At 36.7% G+C, this 22,827-nt stretch overlaps 1 protein-coding gene across 1 annotated transcript in view; it reads right to left on the minus strand.

Annotated features, from left to right (window-relative positions):
- The window catches only part of FMN2 (formin 2), a 170,266-nt gene that overhangs the window by 138,660 nt on the left and 8,779 nt on the right, over nucleotides 1-22,827 (minus strand). Inside the window, exon 2 of the mRNA XM_026082406.1 lies at nucleotides 10,659-10,825. Coding sequence (XP_025938191.1) covers nucleotides 10,659-10,825 — 167 coding nt within the window. The remainder of the gene's footprint in view (nucleotides 1-10,658; nucleotides 10,826-22,827) is intronic.

The following is a 22,827-nucleotide window of genomic DNA, read 5'->3' on the forward strand; positions in this document are numbered from 1 at the left end:
GATTTCCTTTTTTTTTTTTTTTTTTTTTTTAAACACAACCCTACTAATCTGTTTTTCTCATTTACATTTCTATATTCATAGAAAGGCAGCTAGAAAAGCGACTTTGCTTTTAGAATAAAAAAAAAATAATATTCTCAATCCCCTGGCCTTGAGTTAGAATATATCTTTATTACTTAATAGCTTTGAGGCAATTCACTCATTAACAGTAGGAGACATCCAGACCATATGATGAAAGGTAGGGCAAACAGGTACTTATGTCTGAAAACAAAAGAAAATTTAGCTGACCACAGTTCAATTTGTTATTATTGTGACTCCCAGCATGCACCTACACGCGCAGCTTGTGATGAAATCTTTATAATACTGTACAACTCTGTAAAGATCAATGACAGCAAGAGTATAAGAATCCCAGTAATTGATTTGGAAATATGCAAAATTTTGTAATACAAAATGGGGGGGAGGGGTGGTGGTGGGAAATCAAGCCACAGGATCAAAACACAGTCATATCACAGAGCAATATCTTCTTACGAAAAATCACATTTATTACACTTCACCCCCATTATTGCCTGAGCATTGCAAAAAGATACAGTCACTTGGTAATGGTAAGATACTTGTCTTGCTGCATATTTCATTTTTAGATTAAAATGTTTACTTTTTTTCCTTTTATCTTCCTCCTTTTACTCATCATAAACCTATTTTGAAGATGCATTAACTCTTTTGGATAATTTCCTATTCCATGCGGCTAAGCTTGTACTTGCCAAAAAGATAAGTTTAGAGAAGAGTGATATGAGCTTATTTTACTGAGAGCTCTTACTTAGAACAGGCAAATGCTGGTTATAGAGAAAAAGGTTTGATTTATGGAGGGTGCCTCAAACAGTTGGGGGAAAGGAAGAAGCCGATTAGAATTTTCCAGCATGAAAAACATGGCAAAAATCCAGCTACATATATAGACCTTAGATAAAGGTAAAAATAGATGGATAAAAAACAGTACAAAACCAAATCGCATTAAGTTCTTTACCTAGAGCTCTGAATTCTGTGGTCTTTGAAAAGCCTATCTTTTTCTCATTTACTATGTTACTGCATTTGAGCATCCAAACAAGCACAGCTAGTGCAATTCTTTCAGTAACTAATACTCTGGCTTTATCTAATTAATGCCAAGTTCAGCTTTTTCATGAGTATGTGTATTTTTGTGGTTTTCCCCATTTTTCCAGTCCTGTGAGAGGGAGATAATCATATCCATACATACTGCAGTTAATAAAGAAGAGAAAAAGGTGCTGGATATTACTATTTATCTCATTATCTATATTATCCAAACCTCAAAAACAGAGGAAGATAAGACACAAAAGTCATTCAGAACAAACCAGAACAAAATATTGTTGCCCAYGCCACTACTCAGAGCTGCAGGGTTTTAGCAATCCAGGGAACGATGAGAACGACCTCTATGGAGGGTGAGCACAGTCAGTTTTCAGTGGGATTGCAGGTAGGATTATAGGGCCATAAAACAGAAGATACATTATAGATGATATTGACATAATGTAAATGAGGAAGACAAACAGTTAAACTTTTCCTAGACATGATATTTCAGCCATGCTGGTTCTTAGAAGATACAGTACAATCATTTAACAAGGAATTTTTGAAGCATGATTAGTCTACATGAATTAAGATATATTAACAAATCGCAGTATGTCTCAGAACTATGGTACAGATGGGATACATTATCAAGGTAATAAAACACAAAGTATTGCTGTACTTGCTGATAGAATTTAGAGCATATAAACTATGAACAGTTATAAACTAAGACATCACATCACTCTGACTCCTAACCCAGCATGGGGGATTTGTTTGCGAGTGTAAAAGATCATGTAGTTTCTAGGCTTGTTCTTCTGTTTTTTGGAATTTTTTCATTCACTATTCAGCTTAGAAGAGGATGAGAGAATAGACTTCTCACTCATGATGATAAATATAAACTTGCAAAGCTACCTCAAAGGAACTTGCATTACAATTAAACCATACCAGTGTTCAATATATAAACAAGATATCTAACAACAGCTGAAGTCTAATCACTTGGATAGTYGTAAACAGAAGTTCAAATATGAAAAGCCACGATGAGAGAAAGGTAGTTTTGAAGGTCTAGAATTTCCTGTGCTGATAGTCCATAAATGACATGTAAAATGGAAAAAGATTAACCCCATCTCCACCTCCATGCCCGTCAAAAAGAGATGAATCAACTGAACATCTTCCCAAACACTGCAGATACTGTCAAAAATTTAATCCTTTTGGCCTTTTGTCTTTATCTCCATGGAAGTTAATATATTAACCCATCTCATCTCTCCTTCTCCAAAGCAGATAATGTCATGAATTTGCATGATTATCAGAACATTTTGAAGAAGGCGACATGCAGCCAATTCTGATGTTGAATATTCAGGTAAGATAAAATAAATAAAATAGTCCAAATAAATATGCTGATTTGCCTTTATCATTAATAAATTTACTACAAGCATTCATGAACCTATAGATTTCCATATCCAACTCTCTCCCCTTCAATCTTTTCATTTCAGAGGCAATCTTTACTAGATATTGTAAGTACAGATAGCTAATTCTCTTACCATGACCAAGCTTTGCATATATCTGGAATTTCCATTTCATCTTGCTCAAACTCCACTATTTAGAAGGGGAAAAAATAAACAGACCACTCCTTTGAGGGAAAAAATAATCCCCACATGAATGATCCCAGTCTTATTTATTTAGATCCGCTTCTGTGCGGACATCAAAAGCTTAAAGCAGTCAGAGCCCAGCACACTAAATGTAACGTCAAGAGGAGAGTTCTTGCTTCCACATGTCCCTACGCAGCACTTTCCACTGGTTCTTAGAACTGCAGAGCACTCACACAGGGGCAAGGCAAACTGCCTGTAGGATCCGATGGTACCTAATCAATAGATATTTTACCACTTATAGATGCTAGTGCTTAGAACAGAGCCACAGAGAGTCAGATCTGTAGTTTAACTCACTCTCTTCCCAGCCAGCTCTCACCAGGCTTGAAGTGCAGCTTTTCATGACAAACTTTCATTCTCAGGTACCACAATGTTACATTTCAGGTCCATAACATATTAAATATTAATTATGTTCCTTCACTGAGCTAAAGATATGTTATCCTGCCAGTCTTCAAAGATGGAAGCCAGGGCTGTGAGCTGTTCAAACCTCGGGCCTCTAACAAACGGCATATAGGAAGAGGCTGGTGGATCCAAAACCAGGGCCTTGAGCTACACTTGCAGCAAATATCAGAAGGTGTGCTGGTAGACCTAGAGCCTTCAGAAAAGCAGCCACACATTTTTCACTTTAGACTATGCTTAATCCTTTTTCATTCTGTCTGGGCCAAGGACGGATTTAGAGTGACTATCTTATCCCCTCCTGTAAGAATATAATGTGCAACCTTGTACCCATGCTTTTTACAGCAGTATTGCTCCTAGACATATGCAGATAATGTGAACTTCTGTTCAGTGCTGCTTCAGTTTTTGTCAACCTTTCATCTGCTTCTAGTTAAAAATACAAAGATAGCCCTTGTGAGAAATGGTCAAAAGATGTACAAGTGATCAATGTGAAACAGCAATAAATGGATATAAGTCTGTCCAGACTGGCTGCAAAAAGCTTAAATCAGCAATATGAGATCCAAGAAAAAAAAAAAATTGATCAGAGGTATTTTGACAACTATTAAGAAAAAAGAAAACATTTGAAGTCCAATCATGCGTGGCAAGGTGGGAAAGGTGGGGGTGCAGTACAGAGGCATACTGCTCTGTCAAGAGTAGCCTTGCTCTTCAGCTCAACATCACATGGAAGTGCATTAACAGCAACTCTAATCTTTCTTACACTATCGTGAATTGCTACTACCCCCTCCATGATGACTCCTGGGTTAAGCCATGGCACGATCGGGTCCTATCATTCAGGCCATCTCAGTTCAAATAAGCCCAGAAACTTGGGCTATTTTTCAGTAGAACCTCAAGCATTCAAAGTTATCCTGAAGAGGGGAGGTCAGAAAGGGCTGGCATGTCTGCAGACAGATATAAATGGGCTGGGAGTTAACACAGGGTGGTAGTTACCAAAAGGTTTCAGATCATTAAATCAACTTGTATCAGGACAGCCTTTCACTGCGAGGAGCTGGGGGAGTGGGGAGAGGGGAAAAGCATAACTGCATTTAAGGTTGAACTGGATAAACTCATAGAGGAATTACATTTTATGGAACTTGGGATAAGCAGGGGCTAGACTCCATGACTCAGACCATGTTTTCCAGGCCTGTATTTCTAAGTGCTCCTAAGAGCTTGTGCCACATTTGTACACAACTGCTTGTAATTTAGACTTAATACCCTCTGTTTCATGTGCATGGAAGGAAATTTTTTTCTATTCAGGAAGTTTAATCATTCTGATGTATTAAGTACGCAACTTCTGAAATGAAAGAAAGCCTATTGCATGTTCCCCTGGCATATAAGTAGTTAAGTGGACAAGTAAGGCTTAGTTCCAGAAATTAGAACCAGACTACCTCAGAATGCTCTTATCAGCAGGAGACTGCTTTATTTTAAGCAGCTTTTAAAATAAAGAAACCAATACTATCAAGAATGGGAGAAGTGGTTTACTTTTTGAGGACAGGTTCAGTAACAAAGCTCTGATCATTGAAAGAACCAGAGCAGCAATTAAACATGGTTCACAGATTGTAACTACCTTTGGCCAGACTAGTGAGCACAGATGCTTTACAAGGCAGAAAAGCAGCAAGTCAGTCATAATGCTGTAGTACATGGCTGAAATGGCATTTTATCATTGTGAACTAAATTTGATGCATTCACTTGTTTGTCTAATTTTCTTCTTTCCAGAAATGAAAAAAACATTTAAAAACACTTTTCAAGTGCCAAAAATTCATGAAACATTCCTTCTCCGTGATCACTCAAAAATGACGACCTCCTCCTCTATAAAGCAGCACAAATAYGTGCATTTGATCCTCACAAACTTTGCTGAGGTTTCTATACCAAGTCCTGGGGACAAGAGAGATCAACAGAGCCAATAACCCAGTGCTTTGGGCCATCATGGGGAAAGCAAAGCAGGAAACTAAATTTCAGATTCCCACACCTATTATCACTCAGTTCCAGAGTTACTATCTTGCTCTTCCTGTCCCCCAATAACTTTTATTTAAAAATTTATAATTTAAAAAGAAGCTGGGAAGCAGCATAATAGGAACACCTCAGCTGGTGATCATCCAGCTGTTTCCATTTTACCACTCTTAGGAACATTCAGAGTTGCTTACCATGAAAGACAAAGTGTCAGTGATTGGGCAATGAAAAAGGAAGAGCAGAGATGAGGGCTTTAGTTTAGCCAGACTCAACTGCCATGGTAACTACGTGACAAAGATTAAGGAGGCAGAGTAACAAACTGTTTTGTGTGTTCTGTTTAACAATTTTCACTTGTTTACTTTGAAAGTCTTATTCRCTAGTCACCCCCAACGTATTGCTGCGCCAAATGTCATAAGATGGGACTATATAAAATCTTATACATTTTATTCCTTAGGATAGCATACACATGTGAAGAAATGCTGTACTGTTGCCAGTGTTGTGATGCAGTTTGTTTGAAGGAAAAGCTCTCATAACTGAAGTCAATTCTTGGGACAGTTGCTCCTTGGCAACTGCTCACTAGCTCAGAGAGCTTTGGCTCTCCGATTCCTGAGAGCGGGGTGTCTGCAATCTGTTCAACCACCAATTTTCAGACTGGTATAAACAGTGCAGATAGAAGAAGCTACCATTAAGAAAAGACTCAGTGTCACTAACTCCTCCTCCAGCTGACCTGCAAAGTCCCAGCATCTGCTGCTACTCAGCAGAAAGAAAGCAACATCTTTACTTCCTTAAAAAGCATCGGTGTCACCACAGGTGGTCAGGAGATAATAGGAAAGTAGCCATTGCTATAGCATTTCCCATTTATGCCGTCTGGCTCTCTGCTTCCTTGAGAAAGCATTATTTTAGAAGCAGATGACAACCTAGTCAGGCATCATAACAATAAATCACCCAAGGTGCAGTCCCTATCCTAAATTGTCAAATATGCCTTTGTTCTAATTGTCAAATCCTAATTGTCAAATATGTCAAATATGTGTAAACCATATCATAACACAGCAAAGAAAGACATCCTACAGAAGATGCCCATTTCTCTCTTTCATTATAGAACATGCTAAAATCATTTATACATCATTAATACATTTATACATTTCATATACCTAACCATTTCTACATCACTAACAGCTTTACTCAACACACTAACAGCATACAGCAGAAGCACCAAAAAGGATGTGATCACCCAATCAAAATGACACCAGAAATAAACAAAGATCACAGCTTAGTGTGTAAAGGCAGAAATCTCTTGAAACAACGTTTCAGATGCATATGGAAGACCATTTTGCTGGTTTATGTCACATGACAGCAGTAGTTGTGGGGCCATTTAGCAGCTAGTCTACAACAGAGATGAAGTTTCCAAAACAAGGGATGTATTAGATTGCTTGTACTCTGGATACAACAATATGCTCAGTTTTCTTCCCAAAAGTCTGTACAAAATCAGAGTAAAAAGCCTCTATCAGAAAATGATTCTAGTCATTCATTGAGAATTCAAAGTGCTTTAAAACTAATGTTCAGGAGCAAAACACAAAACTACTTGGAAAGCATGTCAGAAAAAAGCAAAACTCCACAATGAAGGGAAAAAAAATTGCCCATAGCTTAAGACTGCACAATGTGAACTGGGAAATCTGGAATAGGAAGTCATAATTAGAGACTAGAAATTTGCAACTTGTAGAAATTGCAGCTACCAGATAAAACGCAGACAAATGCCAAGTAAGTCAGTGTTTCTTAATAGCTAACTAAATAACTTAATAGCTAATTAAAGTTGCTTTGCATTGATAGCAAAATGTTAGGTTCTTTTACTGGTGTCTGAGCAGTTTCAGTTCTAACCCAGATGTATGTATTTTTTACACATAACTGATGACTCTCCAAAAACTGCTGTTTTCTAGCTCCTGTGATACATGACTAACAGAGGAGCTAAACAGGAGATGAGATCTTTACTTGTTGGAAGTTATGATCCTACTAACAGGTAGGTGCTTGTAAAACTTATGTTTGTGGTATACATTCTTGCCAAAGATGAACTGTTTAGCCAGCTTGACTTTGTGTTGATCTTACTCTAATAGGATAATACAATGAAGTAATGTGCTAAAAAGCTTAGGACTACAACTGCACTGTAGTAACAAGATTATTTAGTAACATACCACAGCCACTAGGGATGGACAGACAGATTTCCAGAAAGTGTTTATTCCTTACATACCCTTCAGCCAGAAGATATTTCATTTTTGTTTAATGGGGGGAGGTAGAGGCCCACACTAAAGCTTGAAATGTCTGGAGAGAAAGAAAAGGAGAGATTTTTGARGTGTTACTGAGAAAAAAGACAAAAGATTTGGATACACAGTGGTAAGAGAGAATTAGAGGTGACCACTGAGCATGAGTAGTATGGAAGATGAGAATGTAATCAGATGTGTGACTGCAAACATTTCAAGACAGCAGAARGAGTTCAGTATTAGCCATATTAAATTAAATTCACTGGAGGGCATCCAGAAAAGGAGATCAGAGTGAGGGAATATGACTTTTAAATAATCTGTTTATATTCATCTCGAGCCATGAGAAATAGATCATAGCCTGAACAAAACTTACTGAATTATTTTTATAAACTGTAACCTAACATCTTTAAAACACAAAATGTATCTGTGGGACCACACTTARACAAAAGGGGAAAATGGATCAGATTCAAAAGAATAAAATAATAATGGAAATCTCAGAAATACATGGGATCAGTCACAGAAGAAAAGGAGGGGTCCAAGGAAGGATTTCAGTGGGAAAAAAAGTTGGCAATCCTGCAAAAAACATGCTGAAGGAGTGACCTAAGAGGCTTGATAAGAACCAGACTAAGACAGAATCAAAAGAGCGAAATGAGTAACATAAAGGCATAAGTGATCACCAGAGTTAGAAGTAGCAGTGAGCAAGGACAATGAGATGGGAGACAAACCTGTCTCTGAGCAGGGCAGGGTTACTGGAGCTCTGTCGACAGCAGTTTCAGATGAGTGAAAAGGACACCAGCCAAACTGGAGGAGATCCAGGATGGAGCTGGAGGCAGTAGCTGTTAAGCGGCACATCTGATGAACTCAGAGATGAAGGAAGAATATAGGACTGGCTGTGCTCCCAATTCTGGATGTTAAGGGCAAAGATTATATGTCTTCCAACTCTAAATGGGTGAAATTTTAAATATTGCTTAATACTAGTCTAATTCCTCTATCTTTGAAGTCAATGGAAGCATAATTAGATCAACATTAAAATCCTGTATTGAGCTAATTAAAAAAAAAAAGGAAAAAGAAAAAGAAAACCTAAATAAACAAAGTACGGATATGGAGAGAGATGCAAGAGGATACACAGGAGTCAGAGATTGTACATATCCTGTTGTAAGTAATAAACAGTGTCATAATTTTTCACATTAGCTACTTATTGTTTCATTTTCTTACATAACTATTTGAATTTATTTTTGTAAGATATTTTGTTTGCTGACTCTGTGGAGCAAAATCATCCAGGAGTAGCCCAATTTTGAAGAAATTCTCAGCTATGAGTTTATACTGCAGGTTCTAAACACTGTCACCCTTACGGTGCTTGTGCATAAACCTGTAGGAGTACCTGTACTCTGGTCACCAGGACTGAAGCAAACACATATTCACAAACTTAATAGCAGCAGCTCCCACCTTTGTACCATCTGATACACACATGCAAGTTTTGGGATCTTCCTGTTCAAGGCAGTAGATGCATGCTCCTTTGAAGCAGATTGTACTACTTGCTGCGTACGCATACACAAGCCTTTACGTCACCCTGACATTATTGTTTTACAGAAGCATGATCTATTCAGGGGTCTTATAGAGAAAAAATAGCTGAGAACTTGTGGCTTTCTGGTATTCCAGTTCAAACTAAGACCATTGGTAAGACAGCAACATCTTAAACTGCCAACTTTGAAACAACGTTCACATAGCTCTAGGCTAGAACACTGTTCCTTTTCAGGCAGTCCATCTTGTTGGATATGTTCAGTGAAAGATACCTAGAATAATTCTCTTACTCAGATAGCATGGTACATCAATAAACAACAAAAGAATCTCCTCTGCTTCTTTTCAGACTTTTAATTTGGTAAAGTCTATTTATAAAAAAATAAAGTTTTTCCTCACCTAACTTTGTATTCAAACCTAATAAAGGAACAGATTAACTGAATATACAGTAAAACCAGGATTATGGAAAACATCACCAAGTCGTATTAAGCAAACTGAACGATAAGAAAAATATCTTTTTCAGTAACCTTATTGAGATATTTTCTGATGGAGTGTGATTTTAAGTTTCCTGAATAACACCAGCTTTATGTAGTCACATCCCTTTTTCAATTAATTTCAAAAGCCAGTTTGAAAATGCCTTAAATATTGTTCTTTTTAAAAAATATAAAGATTGAATGTTGTTAGAGAGACCATAGAATAAATTTGTAGGTGAGCCAGGTTACCTAGGAAAGTTTGTTTTAAGAATTTATTCAGACATTTTTTATAATTATAGTTATGTTTCCTTTACCAGTTGTGTTAAGCTATTCTTCAGGAAAGCTGAGAAAGATTTAAAAAGTTAAAGAGACCCAAGTACTCTCAAAGCTACGTCAATCATTCATTAAATAGTCCTAACTAAATCACATAATAACTCTGTGCTTCAGCTTCTTCATGTGTAGAATGGAGAAAATCTTAACTGTACCAGGAAAGTATTAAGAAGATTAGTTAATATGTGTACAATATTTTGAAATTATTTAGTGAAGAGAAAAACACTGATTATCGTCAGTCACAAACTAGTACAAAAAAAAAGTGTTAAAGAAAATTTTGATGGCAAGGATCAAAAAAAAGTCCACTGTAAAACTTCAATGGTCACACGGTATCATATGATAGAATCACATCCTAACATTGAATTCATCATCCAAGGGGAAGGAACAGTATGTTAGGCCATGCCTATATCACAGTCTCTTCAAGTTTTATAACTGCATGTAAATGCCACTAATAACAGCACTCTAGCCAGCTAGCCCAAAGGCACAGATAACACTCTAGTCAGAATGCCAGCAGTTGACTTGCACTGACCCTTGCACTATTTCATGTCAAATGTCAGACTGGGGCAAGGGGAAATCTAGCATAGATATCCTGTTTGGCTTCTGTAGTTTCATGACACCCAGTATTCTGCTGTTTTCTTAATTTATATTTTTGTTGAACAGCTGTTGGACTGAAATGTTGGTATTCAAAGATGAATATGTTGCATTTAAAGAAAAAAGCTTCATGAAAACACCAGATACAGAACAACAGTATAGCAGACCAGGATGAGTTAAAATGTTAAGAAATAAAGTTATGGGAGAACCTTTTAAAACTTAAGCTTACCCAGATATAAAAGTGTACGTACCTGAACTTAGAAAACACAGCTGGCCACATTTTTAAGGCCAATTTTGATTAAAAGAAATAACAGAACTCTCAGGACTAACTTAGGAATCATGAGCCATTGACAAATCATGTCCTCATGGCAGAACAGACAGAAGGTAACTTTTTTAATACTTACGTCAAATGTGGGTGTGCTTTGTTGGGCACTCTGATTACATGGTTCTCTGAAGCAGTCAGTGAAGGGAAGTAAAAGACCCATTGCAATAATACGAGAACATAGTTTTTCTGCTTCTTCTTGTGGTGCATTCTCCTTCTGACTGAACAGCTTTTCCAGCAGAGTTCGCCCTGCCAAGGTGATGACAGATCAATAAGAATTTGTATATCTATGGGATATAAAGATTATGGCATTGCAACATGTATTAAAAACTCAAGAAGTATTTTAAGTAAAATAAAGGTTTCCAGAATTCTTGAGAAAAATATCCAGTAATAAATCTTTAATATAAAATGTTTCTATATAATCATTTGAACTGATCTACAGCATGAATAATTAGAACATTCAAGAAAACATATATTGGGTTGGCTGTACTGTGGAGCAGGAACAAGAACCAAGAGATGCTATTGCAGCATCATTTTTCTATTTATTTGTATTATACAATTGTCTTGATGGGAAAACTGAAATATTACCAAGAAATGAAGTAACTTTTTCCAAGGGTGTCTCACATAGTTGTAGAATCAACTCTCCCAACTCTTGGCATGAGCCTTTGTTTTTTGAATTACAAAGTGATCATAGTCTTTAGGAAATGGTGTTCCAGTTCTGTGGAGAAACTCTCAATAGAACAAATAATAACCCCGCCCCCAATAACTACTCTGCTTATGATGATACTTAATACAACTCCACAGCAGCAGTGCTCCAGCCTGAAATGCAGTGCTGCAAGGATCAGTACAGAATTCGGGGAAATCTTTTGTAGAGTCAGAAAAGCGACCTGTTTCTATCACAGGGCCAGCTTTCACGATCCCAGCATTTTCTTTCTTATCTCACCACAGCGTGAAAGGAGGGCATGTCTTACAGAGTATATTACAGAAGACAACGCTARAGGTCTGAAAGAACTTTGTGCTGTGTGAAGTTAGCCAGAAAGAGACTTAAAAAAAATTGATTGTTATATACGCAGGCTGTACTCAAATCTATGCTGTAAGAATATTAAATTGCTTGATTAAGCTCTAAAATGTAAAAAGACGCCAAAGTTGGGATTTACAAGAAATAAAGAGATGGACTAGACCTACTGGAAGAGAAAAGGCAGAGGGAGTACTAAAGTTAATTGCATGTTTTAGTATGAACTAACTGTGAATACAATTTGTACGTAAATCAGTTTGTTTTTTCCACTAACTGCAAGCCAAAGGTATTTTCCAGGAAAAAATGTACTACATTAAAAGGAAGCATTTCAGTGTCAGTTAAAGTAATAACAAAATACTGCTTTTCACATTCAAATGAAAGATATATAAAGCATTTCTATTCATAATGCTGATCTTTTTCAAATTGTAAAGTTTCACAGCCTTTTCTTAATGCACAAAGTTTTTTTTAAAACATCTGGATCTGATTTAGATAGGATATTGTAAGCGTCATTTAGCCCAAAGTTTCCATATTATTTTAACTTCAAATGGCAATGCTACCTAAAATAAAAAAATGCATTAAAATGTAGAGAAGTTATTTCTAAGATTTTCTCTCCACATCTAAAGATTTGATAATTCAGAATTATTAGTCCGAGTTTCCTAACTTTTCATTAGAAACAATGGGATATATTCCAGGAAATCGGTTTACAAGACACACAAATTTTGTCACATGCTGATCAATTTGCTGATTCATTTGCCTCTGTTCCTTGGTTTCATGACCCATAAAATAAAGATACCATTATTGCTTATTCAACACTTTCCCTCTTTTTACTTATCTAAATATACAGTTCAGTTGTTAATAATCTTCAAATTTATTAATTGATTGTCGAGGGGCATTCGTAGTGTGAGATATGCACTGTGATTTTACCAACACTTCACACACAATTACAGCAATATACAGCAACCTCCTACTTGAAGAAAGGCGACAGTATGAAAACGTAAAAGTGAACTACAAATAGGGAGCTATCTGCCAACAAACATTTTTGTGATTTGTTTTAGTAATCTTTCTTCAGTGCTGTAGCTGCTAATGCTAGTGGTGCTGTAAAATAAATGTAAACAGCATTTCTCTTCCGCAGACTTCAAAGCAGGTAAAAGGGATAAACCGGATTAGAAAACTAGCCAGTATCACTCTTATTGCAAGAAATAGCTTCTCCTAGCTATAAATACTGGGGTTTAGCCATATAAGGAAGTATTAAAAAGAAAGAAAAGCACAAGACTGGCATCACAGTGCCACCAGAACACCAATAGCTAGCATTTCTGCTGGMGTTTCACTGGGCAAAGCACAGTCATATTATCATAGTATCATCTTATATCACTGAGTAAAGCTGGACAACACGGAAAAATCATCTAGTTAAACAAATGACTAGAGTTGAAGAGGATGAATAGGGAAGTCAAGGAGTCAAGGCTTTACATTAACCTATAATAACCATTCTTACATTTTTACATTTACATTAACCATGGAAGAAAAAATAAAAAAAGAGCTCTCTGCACAAAAAATAGTAGAATGCAAGAACATTACACATTTCTTCATGCTATGTTAAATATTCAGTTGTTGTCCACTACTTTTGAAACATCTAGGAAAAAAAACCCAGACTTTAAAGTAATCTGGTCACTTCTAAAGAGTCTTCTCCTGGACATCCAAAAGCTGAAGAATCTCCTGACTACTGCTTTAAACTAATGAAAAGAAATAACATCTGTAAATGACAAGAAAGGGAATAAATGCTTGTTTTTCAATCTGTCCATTCATTCTCTATTTTTATAACAGCACCTTTTTAACAGTCTTGCTTAAGATCAAATACTTTATTGTTTGTTCAAAATCTTAGTTGCCATTTACTCAGCTTAATTTGTATAGTAGTTATTAACTATTATTGCTTGTTAAACTCGTTTAAGCATATTTTAGCATTCAGACAATATAAAAAAGTATATGCTTAAAAAAATAGTATCATTAGTGAACTTGATTTCTTCTATTGTATTCTTGTACCATTTATGCTGTCCGTCTGTACTGAAGTGTTCTCTTGAGCGTATTATCAGTCTTTGAATAAACTGGGGAATAAAAATTATTTAATCATAAGAAGTTAATTATTAAGAAGTTAATACTTCTTAATCTAAAAGAATCAACAATTTAATGTCATCGCTCCAGCTAACTTAAGTACTATTAAGTTGTTCTTCGCATCAAACAGATTGACTCAAGAAAATAATTAATCAGTTAATATTAACAACACAAAGGTAATAATGTTTGGATAAAGCTGTACTCTCATACCATGTATGATCCTTACAATTGCTATGGACATCTGAAGACAGAAACTGAAATTTGAATTGAAGAAATATATTTTGTCAGTTTTGTTAATGCATTTTACCAAATGCAAGCTGAAACTGGTTCAATCCTCAATACATACAGAACTGACTTCCTAATGAACAGCTGTGACAAATCTATATATCAATAATAAATGGATTATATGTTCAAAAGCACTTACCAGGCAATATATTTAATGTGATGTTATACTAAAATTTTGTATCTAACCAATTAGAGCTTACTATCAAATTGAATGGGCATCACAAGTGTCAAAAAAAAAAAAAATCAAAACAAAAAAAAGCAGCCAAAGATATAAAAAGGCAATATAATTTTTCCGGGGGGGGGGGGGGGGGGGCGGAGTGGGAAAGTGGAGTGATCCTACTGAAACAAACAGTTTCAGTACTTCGGCACATTACTAGTTTTCCTTGAAACAACATCACGGGATGCTGCAGAGCGTAATGGATGAAGTAGCTACAGCACAACAGGGCTAGACAGGCAGAAACTATTTTACAGGAAAATGGCATTTAAAAGCTGCTGCTTACCAGTAAGTAGTTCCTCCCTTGTTGAGGGCAACTACTATCTCTCCTTCACTTACTTTCAGGTAAAAGCCAAAGTCATCACCACAGCAGAAGCACCCCAGCTCCCAGGTCCTCGGCAGCCCGGGAAGCTGATGAAGTACCTCATACCATGCTGACATCTGACCCCACCTGCTCCCGCTGTTAGGTCACAGCAAACACATGTGAGATGCTTGTGAAATGGAAGAAAGAATCACATTTATTACTTTTAATTCGGGGCAAGATGAAGGTTTTTTTTTTTTGCTCAGGTATACAAAATACCCTTTTTAATACTGGACTCCACTGGTATTTAACCACACCTGTTTTGAACCAAAAATGGATTGCCTTTACCCTGTCTATCTACGTTATACATATGCTTGGAAGTAATTCAAATTAAAATGACTTTTTGTCTATATGCATGAAATTTAAAACACTGGCTTTACAATGTTAACACCTAAATCTATTCCTTAAGTAGCAAAAACAAAATCACAGCCATATTTAAGGCAAATGCTAAATTCCTATCAACTTCAATACAGCAAGATTTTCAGCTAAAATTCTTCATCTTTGATTCATAAATAAAATGCAGCTCCAGCCTTTTTCCTCAGACACATTAATCACCTCATACTCATTACTTACATAAGATAAAATCTGAATGTGTTCTCAATAGGTGAAGATGGTTGCAAACAACCTGGAATAATTAAATGACTAATGATTTCATAATTATTAAATGATTAACTGATTTGTGTTAAAGGGATTTAAGGGAAATAGTAAAGCAACTTCTCTTGATTGCCTTTGTATGCCATGAAGATAGTAAAGTACAAGGATCTCTCGGCACTCTTTTCTGAAAGGTTTAAAAAAAAAAAATCAATTTTTTCTATTTTAAATAACTTTTCTTCCCAGAGATCTCAGGTCATGATGTTGCTGGAGGCTTTCTTACCTTACCCCAAAACACAAGGTTGGCCTGGGAAGAGGGATACTAATTTTTGGATTAGAGAAGAACTGTGGCTAAGTTTCAGTGTTCTGAGGATCTTGCTAAGACCCTTCAGCAAATAAGAAGAAYATAATCTTGTAAATTACTTTTTAGGACCTTAGAGAAGACTTGTTAAAACCCAGCAAGGGACAAAAAGACTGTTTGTATTTTTGGCTTACACAGGATTACACAATTATTAACTAAAAAAAATGTACTCCGGTCTTCTGCAGGTAATTGATACTTTTGCTTCCATGGCTCAGCCTAATTCTTCTGGCTCAGCTTCCAGATTTTACCTGTTCTCTCCCTCCGTGTCCTTCTGCTTCTTCCTCTCATTCCCATTAGGATGAAGTGCTACTATTTTGTGATCACCTTGTGATTACATTAGAGGCTTTTGTCCTGTTGCTATTACCAAGACTTCAGTAACACTGTTCATCAAAACCACCTCTGGCTACAATTTTACATGCAAGTTATTCACAGGAGAATGAAAATTCACAAGTCCCAGTATAGCTTCCATCCATGCTGCCTCGATTTTTGAAAAATGTGGGCATTTGCTGTTCTAGCATGATCATTGTCAACATTTGGTCTTCTGCGACCAGATTACTCAAATATAGTGTAGAGGAGAAAGGGAAGCTTGCCCCCACAAAAGTCATTCTACAAACGTTATTTCATATAATAATATTATAAACTGTGTATTATATGACATATAATATTCATATAATATCAATGTTGTATGAAATGTAGTAATCTCACATAATCCCACACAATACTGGCCTGAAACAACCACAGATTCTTCCTTGCCATGAAGATGTGCCTGTGCACATGTTACGCTTCTACCCATGTGACAGCAACCGCTAGACTTTGGCCATCACTTCTGATGATTTAAACCACCTTGTCTGTCATGACCTTGACTATGAGTCAATTTTATGGAGAGGATGTCTATTTTAGAAGGAAAAGCATTTGATCTTTCTATTGCAACTGCTTTATATTCCAGAGCAACTTTTTTTCTCCTCAAATAGAGGCTGAAAGTAAGGATCTGCACTCTTCTGAGGCACAAATTTGCCTCATACTTGATTGCATATAGAATTATTAAATGTTGAAAACATGTTCAGTGTTATCCACACAAAAATGTAGGCAAATCCTGAGTCAGTGAGTTCACATTATAGCTTTTTTCCTGTCCAGTCTGTTTAGAAGACCCCAAGCTTTCAAAGAGCAATAAGGTGAGTAACAAAATCCTAAGAATTAGCAATACCATAAACAGGCTGTTTTGGACTTTGGATTTACTTATTTACTGAGGGGAGGGAGCGGGATAAATAGAAGAAAGAAAGAGGAGAAAGAACTACACTAGTCACAAACGTATCAAAAAATACACATGCATGCATCCTCAAGCTACAATTACAGCATAGCTTGCAATAATGTTTGTCTAAAGGGTGTGTTGTTACAAACCCATCTTTATTTTTAAAAATGTGCCTTCTACCCACCTTAAATTGCATTTGGAAAAGATGGAGTCCAGCTGTCAGTGAGCACAAGTTGAGAGTGATGATTAAAATGACTCATATTCCAAAAGCCGCCGCCACCCTCCCTGCCCCCCCCCCCCCGGGCTTGTCCCCATTGAATCTTTTTTCAAATGTCCCAATACACCACACTTTCCCCATAGATAAAGCAGCTGCATCAGCATGTCTTAACCTATGCAGACTGGAGACAGACTTTCCCTTTTAATTTCTCCCAATGCACAGAGAGAACTACTTCAGCGTAACACAAATCCTGAAAGTCCAGTCATAATTCAGGATCTCATCAACGATTAATGGTGACTTATGTACTGCTTGCATCTTTAAAATGAAATAGTTGTCTTTTTTTATTTTTTTCCTCTCCTAGTTTACTTTTTTTTTTTTGCGCACTTCAGTGAGCTCAGAAATGCTCACACAGCACAGTTATTTCATAAGCTTTGAAGCCAAAATTACCACAGGCTTTGCTTGATCTTTGGGGCTTAGGATGGGGAAAAAAAGGGAAAGGAAGACGAGAGAGACAAAATGGTGGTGTATTTTCTTTTAGAACATGTTTTACACTACTGCACTACACTTCTGTATTCTGTCTTAGAGAATACAAAGACAATTACAGTCATCCCATGCTTTTTTGACTTACAAAAGAAAAAATCCAAGTATGAACATAGATAAAAAAGAGAGAGAAAAATAGAGAAAAAGAAAAGCTGATTTTTACCGCATTCAAGAGTTAGGAAATACTATAAGTTAGACATTTGCTGCCTCATGTATCTCTATATTCTCTCATTATCAAATTCATCATTCATTCAATCACCACATTTTTTTCTGTCCCCTTTTCTATGTATACTAACATCCAGGTCACAAGTTAGACCTAAATCATCTGGCAGGTCACCTGAACTGTGCAGCATCAAATGCTTCACAGCATGCTGGAAGAGGACAAACATATCTGGCAGACAAAAACACTGCAAAGAATTACATATACACTTACTTGTATGGGAGCTAGTAACTGTACTCTGAATACATTTCTATTGATTCAGATTTTAAAACTGGAAAGTAAGTAATACAAGTCACACCATATTACTTTCGTTACCTGAGATTCCTTCACAGTACTATTGAATACAACTACATGCTACTTCTCAAGTACTGAATGTTCAAGACTGAGTGTTCTATTACTTTAATAGTTTTTTTTCATTTCCTAATCTTTTCAGACTTCAAAATAGTTTTCAGTTAGCCTGTATCAGTCAACCTAAACACAATATAAAATTTGTGACTGCTGAAAAAGGAGAGGTTTTCAAAAGCGTACATGGAAATGAGGGAATGAAACAGAACTGGAAACTTAAGGAAATTTGCCATCTAGCCATCTCCTCTTCAAATAAGAAGCCGCCTAAGGCCTGCACAAATACATATAGTGTACTCATTTGCATTTAAAAATAAAGCAAATTAATTTAGTCTCTTGCTTTCCTGAAACCTGACCTGAAAGTATATGCCCAATATTTCAGAATTAAAAAACTCATTTATCGTACTTTTTCACTGCAGTTTCTAATCCTCTGCTGACTTAGATTAGGATATTGTTCCAAATCTCTCATCCTTCAAGTTCTTTTTTTTTTTTTTTTTTTAAACAAGGGATTGAATTTTCATTGACAGATACTTTCCTAAAACTGTGTGACAGTTTTCACAGTCTGATTACATAAAACATGGAAAACACACCAAGCAACAGGTCTACACAAACAATGTGGTTTCATAACAAATGGAAAAATCTAATCCTCCCACTATGATAACTCTAAAATAAAGTACATCATAACTCTAATTTCTAGAAACTTAAGCCTTAAAAATGACAGAACTTGTCAAGGTCTAGCATTATGGCATCTATCCGTATAATTCTGTTATAAAGATATTTTCTTTGTTTTTATTATCAGCATAGCAGCTAATACCTGCATTAACTGCCTCTGCACATACACATGTTGCTAAGGGGAAAAACAACTAGATGGAATTTATTGATTTATACCTTCTTTTATATTATACTATTTAGAATATTACAGTAAAGATAGGGATGTGTGGCAAGGCCTGAGAAGACTCAGACAGTCCTTTCTCTTCTTGATAGTCTGACTTCAGACTTCCTGGTTCTGTTGACATGGATGGTATGAACTGAACCCACAAAATATCTTAATTTCAGGAACCAAGAGCAGAAAGTTTGTCTAAGCAAAAGAATTAGGAAAAGAAATACATTTACACTATCAGCCTCTCATGGCTTTCTGTACCTKCCCACACACAGTTCAATGTAATTTCAAGGTCAGAAATACATATTTATTAAATCCCACTGGGGAATGTATTGATTGATGGACTGATTACATTCATAGATACTCATAAAATAATTAGACTAAAACTACCAATTGTTAATTTCACTTCTCTCACTCCTTTATCTGATTATCACCGAGTCTCCCTGCCTTTATAGTGTTTTCATTCTCTTAAGATCCATGGACCCTCTCCATGAAGACTCTTGACTAACTCCAAGTTGGAAAGAAAATACATCAACCCCTGTGCAAAAGTATCAGCTCGTTGGTCTGCTTGTTACAACCTTCACTCCGACACAGTGGTGTTAAAAATTATTAATACATTATTAGTAAGAATTCTTCCCAATTTGCATAATACAAGCCTCCAAAAAGATACAGCACAGCAGTTCAAGCAAGTAAAACTGTTCTTTCCTATAGCCCCCAAATTATCATTACTTGTTTCAACAGATTGTGGGCTGTGCAAGAGAGCCTGAGTAAGCATATCATTGTGATTACAACTCACTTTACAACAAGCAGCATTTAGTCCATGATGCAGTTCCAGGAAGAGAAGCATATAATAGGAACCAAAAAGACACCCGAAATATCCCAAAAGAGGCAGGGCACACAAGCGCGTGCTCTCGTTTGGAAGTAAGGGGGGAAGCTGCAGCTGCTACACTGACAGCCTGAGGGCAAGGCTGCCGGAAGGGCTATCACGCCGCAGGAGAGGGCAGAAGAGGTAGCTCAGGCAAACCTCCACACAGTCTTCCAGTCCCTGATGGAAAAGGTCAAGTTTTTGAACATTTGAAAACAGGATTCCGCAAAAAGAGATGGAAAAGACAACAAGGAAAAACCACTGATTCAATCGAATAAAAAGCCACCCCAGACAGGCTGTTACAAGTTAACAGAGGTTTCAAAAAACCATCTCTGTTTATCCACAGTCCTGTGATAGATAGAGCTAAGTGTGTATTTTAAAATGACTTGCCCCACTTGTGCTGGCTATGAGACACAGCAACAACATCAATTTCAACATACCATCAAATGATTGTTAAAAGATGACTTATTCGTGTGCCAGCCTCGCACAAATCATGCTGGAAAAAGGTGAAGTACTATTAAGTTGCAAACTAGTTAATGCAGACCTTAGTCCTGCCTAACTTGAGCACTGAGCTCAAGTTTTTGCCTTCATGGTGGCTGAAATATATTTTGTACCTGCTTCCACCTTGAATTTTCCAATATCTGACATCCATATAGCAGAGTGTAAACAAAAAAGACAAAGTATTAATCCATGGTTTTGTCCCTACTTTCCACTACAGAGTTTTATAAATATCTTTCAGAATCTTAAGTTTTTAAGTACCAAATAATTCCCAAACTACGATGCAATAGTATACAGTACAAAATATTTTTTTTAAAAAAGACAAACAAGACATTTTATTCCACATTATATTTTATGGCTCCTTTGACCTTGATTCTCTTCAGATTTTAATGCAGTATTATTGAAGATGACAGAAGTCTATTACTAAAGCTTTTCTAATTTTAAGGCATTTTATGATAGAGTAGAATCTGTGTCTATCTATCAAATCTTTTAGGCACTATATGCATCTCTGGCAACTTTCAGATCATATTTTCCAGGTGCTTAGGTTCCTCTCAGCAAGTATTTAATTCTGTCCTTTTTTTCCCCTTTTAGTTTCTGTGGTGATTTGTGATGTGAAGGCGTTATTCTGTGCCAGGTACTCACAGCCTGCCAGCAAGCCACGATTCCTTCTGTAAAGTAAGAAGTTCCTCTGATGTCCTTTTAGGCAGCCATTGCTAATGCCTTCTTTTGTCAGCCCATACTGATACACACTGTTCTTCACAACCCGGTTTTGTAGAACCTCTTTATTCCCAATTGTTCCACACTTCATTTGACAACACAGCCCATCCCTACATTAGAAGTAAATCCAAGTTTTTGCACAGGCAGCCACAGGTCACAAGACACAACTGAAGCAGTTTCATCTTGTTTCATTCTAGCAAGACTCTTAAGTGGGACATGAATGACATATTTCTTTAAAGCTATTCTTTCCTAGTTTGCTTCATCTTTCTTCCCTCCACAGGGCCTATGCACTCCAAGATCTGACCATCTCCTTCAACTTCAGTAACTGCTGATGTTTTTATATTCTTTACCATAATGTACAAAAGATCTTTTTCTTTATATTCCTAAACAAAAACTGATATGATGAAGAAAGAGGAAAAGCAGAAAATGAGAACAACATTCCATCAAAAAGAAAAACATATACCTGCATTGCTATGAAACAGTCTGCAAATATTTTTTCCTCTTTAAATATGTTCAAAGCTTCCTTCTTGAGTATATTTTAAGTTTATATATGCAGACATTACTTATTTGGAAATTTAGTCAACTTCCCTAACACACCTACACATGGGACAAAAATAGGATCTACTTCAATATCTTGACTCCAGTCAGCACAATCTTAAACATATGCAGTAAGCTTTCCAAGGGACAGCAGTAGATTTTTACCGCCTGCGTACTAATCTTCAAACACAGCGTTGCTAATAGATCCAACTGCGTTCTTTTGAGTTCAAAAGGTTATTTTCACTGAAGTTTGGAGCATTCTCTCTGTATTGCTGCATTTAAGATGCCCTTTACTACATGGTAAGTTTTCATTCCCAACTGCTCATACATATGGCTTAGCCACTGGTCTCAACAAATTAGGGAGAGAGCCAAAATATCTTTTTAATTACTCTGAGCCACAGCAACAGCCCAGGCTTAATTACACCATATCAACAGCAAGTTTCTTACTAGTGACAACCAGTTTGTAACTAAAAATGGGAGAATAAGTTTCCGGGGCCCTAAGGCCAGAATGACATTTCCTGCACTACACCTGTCTCTTCTGCAGTGAAGATGCGGCTCTGAGCTCCAGACTAATTTGGGCTGGGAACCAGACCCTCGCCCAGAGACGAGATACTGCTGATCAGTGGTATAAAGCTGAATCTTCCACTGAATTCTTCAATAAATGGGAGTCAAAATCTGCAGCTTAATACAGTGGGAGTCAAAAGCTGCAGCTTAATACAGAGATAAGTGCTGAGACCTGACCGCAGCAAGGCAGCAGCACTCCTTGCCTCCAGCGGGCAAGGACAGAGTGGCTGGCTCCTGCTGCRCTGTGAGCTCAGTCTGTACTGGGACCTGCTACCAGCGACAGGACTAGTCTGAGGTCTCATTCAAAGAGACAGAGAGAGGCCATGGAGTCTGAAACCTACTTTTGCATTTTTGCAAGGTAACGAAGTTTAGTATTATTACTATTATTATTAATAATACTAATAAAAAACAATAGTAAAAAAAACCAAAGCTATTCAGTATTAATCTATAAAGAGAGAAAGGCAGGCTGCATTTATAGTCATGTAGTATAGTTGTAAGTCACCACACTGGGGCAGGGGGAGGGTGTTACTGTCCTAATTAACTACTTTTCAAACAGATTAACATCCTATATTGTATTTTCTAGCTCTTGCGAGTTTGTTGCAGGGCGTCCTGTCCACCATGCTGCAGCCATCATAAAACATTACCAAGGGTGCTTTACAGCATTTTTTCCTTCTCCCCCTCCAAGCCAA

This window comes from Apteryx rowi, unplaced genomic scaffold (assembly GCF_003343035.1).
Source record: "Apteryx rowi isolate R43461 unplaced genomic scaffold, aptRow1 scaffold_576, whole genome shotgun sequence".
NCBI lineage: Eukaryota > Metazoa > Chordata > Aves > Apterygiformes > Apterygidae > Apteryx > Apteryx rowi.